Consider the following 5,507-nt stretch of genomic DNA (forward strand, 5'->3'; position numbering starts at 1 on the left):
AAGATTGTGCCACTGCACTCCAGCCTGGGCGACAGAGCGAGACTCCATCTCAAAAAAAAAAAAAACAAAAAAACAAAAAAAGTAATGTGATTTACCCACCCTTGTTTACTTATCTGTGGAGAGGCACTGCCAGGTCAAGGGAGCATGGTTTGTCAAGACTTGGCACTCTGTGATTGCCATTAGAAAGCCTGCCCCGGCGGCCAGGCGCGGTGGCTCACGCCTATAATCCCAGCACTTTGGGAGGCTGAGGCAGGTGGATCACAAGGTCAGGAGTTCAAGACCAGCCTGGACGAGATGGTGAAACCCCGTCTTTACTAAAAATACAAAAAATTATCCGGGCATGGTGGCTGGTGCCTGTAATCCCAGCTACTCGGGAGGCTGAGGCAGAGCACTGCTTGAACCTGGGAGGTGAAGCTTGCAGTGAGCCCAGATTGCACCACTACACTCCAGCCTGGGCAACAGAGCAAGACTCCGTCTCAAAAAAAAAAAAAAAAGCCTGCCTCAGAAAAAAGATCTTCTAAGTGTATAGTGTATTGTTTTGGGAAAAAAACTAGCCAAGACAAGCATTGGAAACATTTTAAGGCAGCCCTCCCAAAAATAAATCTAGGTGGGCATGGTGGTGTCATGCCTGTAATTCCAGCACTTTGGGAGGCCAGGGCAGGAGGGTAGCTCGAGCGCAGTAGTTTGAGAGCAGCCTAGGCAATATAATATAACTCAATCTCTACCAAAAAATGAAAAAAATTAGCCAGGTGTGGTGGTACGCACCTTTGGTCCCAGCTATTCCAGAAGCCGAGGCGGGAGGGTCACCTGAGCCCAGGAGGTTGATGCTGCAGTGAGTTTGTTTTTGAGATGGAGTCTTGCCCTATCACCCACGCTGGAGTGCAGTGGTCTAATCTCAGCTCACTGCAACCTCTGCCTTCGAGGCTCAAGCAGCCCTCCCACCTCAGCCTCCTGAGTAGTTGGGATTACAGGCGTGCGCCATCATACCTGGCCAATTTTTGTATCATTAGTAGAGACGGGGTTTTACCATATTGACCAGGCTGGTCTCAAACTCCTGACCTCAGGTGATCCGCCTGCCCCAGCCTCCCAAAGTGCTGGGATTGCAGGTGTCAGCCACAGCGCCCAGCCTACAGTGAGCTTTGATCGCACCTCTGCACTCCAGCCTGGGTGACAGAGCAAGACCCTATCTCAAAACAACAACAAAAAACCCCAAGACCAGCTACTCGGAGAGGCTGAGGCAGGAGAATGGTGTGAACCCAGGAGGCGGAGCTGGCAGTGAGCTGAGATGGCGCCACTTCACTCCAGCCTGGGCTACAGAATGAGACTCCATCTCAAAAAAAAAAAAAGTGTGTACACCTACTCTGTACCCCCAAAATTAAAAAACTAAAAATTAAAAATCTAGGCATTTGTAGTAAATCTAAGTGCTTTTCAGTTTGATGGGGCCTCTTGTCTAGTCTGAATGCTGATGGTTCCGTGTGCTGGAAGGCACATTAGGTGCTGGATGAATACTCTTGATTCTTTGTTACAATTGGGTAGGTCCTTTGTTTACATTTTCCTGCTCTGTTCTTGCAAATGTGTGTTTCAAGGGGGTGTGACCAAATGTTGTGTGTAGCTCAGGCACTTACCTGGCTGAGTGTAGCAGTTGGCAGCTGTAGCCCTTGGCTCAGATTGAAGACAGGTTTATTTGGCAGCTTTGGACTTAGGCCTGTGCTGGTAAGGTTTGTGAATCTGGGTCCTTGGAAGCTGGTGAGGGTGGGACTGGCGACTGTGTGGGGTCCCTGAGGCTGGCGTGTGCAGGACTGACCATGCCTGCTTGGCGACCACGTGGGGTCCCCGAGGCTGGCATGTGCAGCAGTGACCGAGCCTGTGCTTCCCCCTTTCTTGCAGTCCTACTTGATTGTCAGTGACAAGGCCCGAGATGCAGCTGCCGTCCTCATGTCTAGGTAAGTTTCCATGGCGTGTTTCTTGGTGCGTGGCTGGTGGGTTCTGCGGGGTTTGTTGGGGTACTGTTACGTGTTTCATGCGTGTCTTTAGTCCTCAGATGGAGGACCCAGGGAAGCCTTCGGACCCCTCAGACTCTCTGGCTTTCTCTGAGGCAGCGTGCATCACTGTTTGGGCACAGAAGACCTCCGACCCTGAAATGACCACCATCGGTGGTTTGGGGTGCTGGTGGGGGTCACCTGACAGGCCCATCGACAGGAGTGCAGGTCTAGAAGAGGCGTGGCGTCATCCCTGGGGTGCAGCCTCCCCACAGGAATGGAGTGGCAGTTACAAGAAACAGCTTGTGCCGTCTCCCGTGGAGATGATGGGTGGTAGTGGGCCATTGTGACTGGGGATGAAAATCCCCCAGTGTCCTGTGTTAACTGCACCCCCCATATGCTGCAGACAGGGGAAGGCGGTTTTCTCTGCTGAGCACAGCAGGCCTGCGGTGTTGGAAAGATACCAAGGATGTGTGTGTAGACTGAGCGAACCTGTTTCATGAGATGCAAAAAGGAAGAAAGCAGTATTTCTAAATCAGTATTTTACATGACACGTGATTTTAAGTATGTATGTAGTTTACTAAGTCAGAACAGTTGACATTTTCCCCCTCTGCAATGGTGAAAGTCTAAAGCTGGTCGTAAAACCTTTTGGTGGTTGTGGTTGGGAATAGGGTCAGTGCCCCATGCAGTGTCACCTTCACTTGGGTGTGTAGCTGCAACTTGCACAGCTTCTTTCTCAGAGAAGTGGGAGGAGAGAAGCTTCCTTTCTGGGGCATTTGGAGGCACTGGATGAGGGATTTGTGACAGCCTGGAGCTGAGGAAGGAAGCTGAGTCCCCTGGAGCAGGTGAGGCCCCTTCCGAGAGGGCAGAGGCTGCTTCCTGTCTTTGTCAAAGACATAAAAAGATGATCGTCTAATTATAAAAGTAATCTGTGTGTATTTAGATAATAGAGTATGAAGTACAAGATGAAACCCTTGAGTGCTTTCATCCCGTGGGGGTGTGATGGCCCCTGTCTCCCTGCCGTGTGGCGCCAGCTCCGTCCATGGTCGGAGTTGGGGCGGCACCAACTCTGTCCGTGGCTCAGTTGCCTCACTCGCTTCTTTGCGCTGCGGACCAGGAGATGGACCTGGCGCGTCATTGTCTTCTTCCAAAACAAGACTACCTGGTGCGAGTGTGTCTTCTCTACCTGTCCTTTGCGGTGGGACATTTAGACTGCTGCCCTCGCAATTTGGTATTAAAACTCTGTTGCGAATAGTCCATGTAAAATTGTGTACCATTCTGAATGATTTCTAGGGATGAGTTTCTACAAGTGGAATGAACATTTTCAGGGTCTGAATGCAATTACTGGAGAGGCTGAACAAGTTGAAAGTTCTTTCCCCATATTTACTAGCTGGGTCAAACCTTAAGAATGTTTGCCAACTTCGTTCAATGGAAACTAGTTATCTGCTGTTATTCTTATTTTTCTTAGCAGCAGTACTGAGGGTTGGGTAGATTTTTGCGGAATGTGGGTCTGTGGAGTGCCGTGCCTGTGGGCCGGGGGAGGCACCGTCTGAGTGCCCGCTCCCTCCGTGGGGTCCTGCGGGAGACGCGCTGTGGGCCGGGGAGGCGCCGTCTGAGTGCCCGCTCCCTCCGTGGGGTCCTGCGGGAGACGCGCTGTGGGCCGGGGAGGCGCCGTCTGAGTGCCCGCTCCCTCCGTGGGGTCCTCCGGGAGACGCGCTGTGGGCCGGGGAGGCGCCGTCTGAGTGCCCGCTCCCTCCGTGGGGTCCTGCGGGAGACGCGCTGTGGGCCGGGGAGGCGCCGTCTGAGTGCCCGCTCCCTCCGTGGGGTCCTGCGGGAGACGCGCTGTGGGCCGGGGAGGCGCCGTCTGAGTGCCCGCTCCCTCCGTGGGGTCCTGCGGGAGACGCGCTGTGGGCCGGGGAGGCGCCGTCTGAGTGCCCGCTCCCTCCGTGGGGTCCTGCGGGAGACGCGCTGTGGGCCGGGGAGGCGCCGTCTGAGTGCCCGCTCCCTCCGTGGGGTCCTCCGGGAGACGCGAGCGCGCTGGCTCCGGATCCGGGCGGACTCCTGGCGAGACACCGCAGCGCCACCTAGTGCCGGGATGAGCAGGTGCTTCTCGGCCGAGCCAGTTTCAGTGCAGAACGCCTGAGCCTGGGATCCGGGAGAGGGGGTGTCTGGGCGTCCGTGCCTTGGAGCCTTTTTCCCCCCTGGTCTCGCACACTGATTCTCAGAGTGTTTGAGAATGGCGGATGCCGTCAGTGGAAGAGCTCTTAACAGTTGCTTGGCTGGTTCCTTGACACCTCCCAGACTCACCTCAGGTTCTGAGTTTCCTGTACTTCTGAGACCCCTTTTTGGTGTGGGGATTGTTACAAGTCAGGCCAGGGCTGCGAGGGGTCCTGTGCCAGCGTTTGTCTGTAGTGCGAGTTCGTTTTCTGCTCTCCAGGGAGGAGCAGCCTGCTCTAGCCCACTCTGCTCTCGGGATTGGATGCTTCTCCCTCTAGCATTGGCGGCTGTACAGCTGCGCCCATCTCCCTTGATGAACCGAGCTTGCCAACATCCATAGCCTTATAGGTGACTCTTGGTGTTATATCGTTGATAGAACATGCAGATTGAGTGCTGCTTTAGAAACCTTTTAATAGAAAATACGCCTTTCGCCAGGCGCAGTGGCTCATGCCTGTAATCTCAGCACTTTGGGAGGCTGAGACAGGCGGATCACCTGAGGTTGAGGGTTCAAGACCAGCCTTACCAACGTGGAGAAACTCCGTCTCTACTAAAAATACAAGATTAGCTGGGCGTGGTGACACGTGCATGTAATCCCAGCTACCCAGGAGGCTGAGGCAGGAGAATCACTTGAACCCGGGAGGTGGAGGTTGTGGTGAGCCGAGATCGTGCCACTGCACTCCAGCCTGGGCAACAAGAGCGAGACTCCATCTCAAAAAAAAAAAAAAAGGAAGAAGAAAAAAGAAAAAACATATGCCTTTATTCTTATACTTTTTTTCTTTTTTTTTTCTTTTTTTGGGCGTGGTGGTGCATGCCTTTAATCCCAGATACTGGGGAGGCTGAGGCAGGAGAATCGCTTGAACCCAGGAGGCAGAGGTTGCAGTGAGCAGAGATCGCGCTATTGCACTCCAGCCTGGGCAACAGCGAGACTCCATCTCAAAATAAATAAAAGAGGTTTGCTGTATGCAGAAAAGTTGGAAATCTTGGCCTGGCATGGTGGCAGTCGCCTGTGGTCCCAGCTGTTCCGAAGGCTGGGTGGGAAGATCGCTTAAGCCCAGAAGGTTGAGGTTGCAGTGAGCTGTGATTGCGCCACTGCACTCCAGCCTGGACAACAGAGCAAGACCCCGTCTCAAAAAAAGTTGGAAATCTTGAAACATAGAAGTTGAAAAAGAATGTGTAGGTAATTCTTACACACAGTACATGTGCTGTATTTGTCTTTTCTGTACCGTCATTGTGTTGGATGTACACAGCGTGATTTTTTTTTTTTTTTGAGATGGAGTCTCGCTGTGTCACCCGGGCTGGAGTGCAGTTTTG

The 5,507-nt window shown here is 53.1% G+C and overlaps 1 protein-coding gene across 1 annotated transcript in view; it reads left to right on the forward strand.

Annotated features, from left to right (window-relative positions):
• TBCD (tubulin folding cofactor D) overlaps window positions 1-5,507 on the forward strand; it is a 174,465-nt gene that overhangs the window by 10,440 nt on the left and 158,518 nt on the right. Inside the window, exon 5 of the mRNA XM_011929067.1 lies at window positions 1,888-1,943. Within this exon, the coding sequence (XP_011784457.1) occupies window positions 1,888-1,943 (56 nt within the window). The remainder of the gene's footprint in view (window positions 1-1,887; window positions 1,944-5,507) is intronic.

This window comes from Colobus angolensis, unplaced genomic scaffold (genome assembly GCF_000951035.1).
Source record: "Colobus angolensis palliatus isolate OR3802 unplaced genomic scaffold, Cang.pa_1.0 Scaffold1, whole genome shotgun sequence".
In the NCBI taxonomy this organism is placed as follows: Eukaryota; Metazoa; Chordata; class Mammalia; order Primates; family Cercopithecidae; genus Colobus; species Colobus angolensis.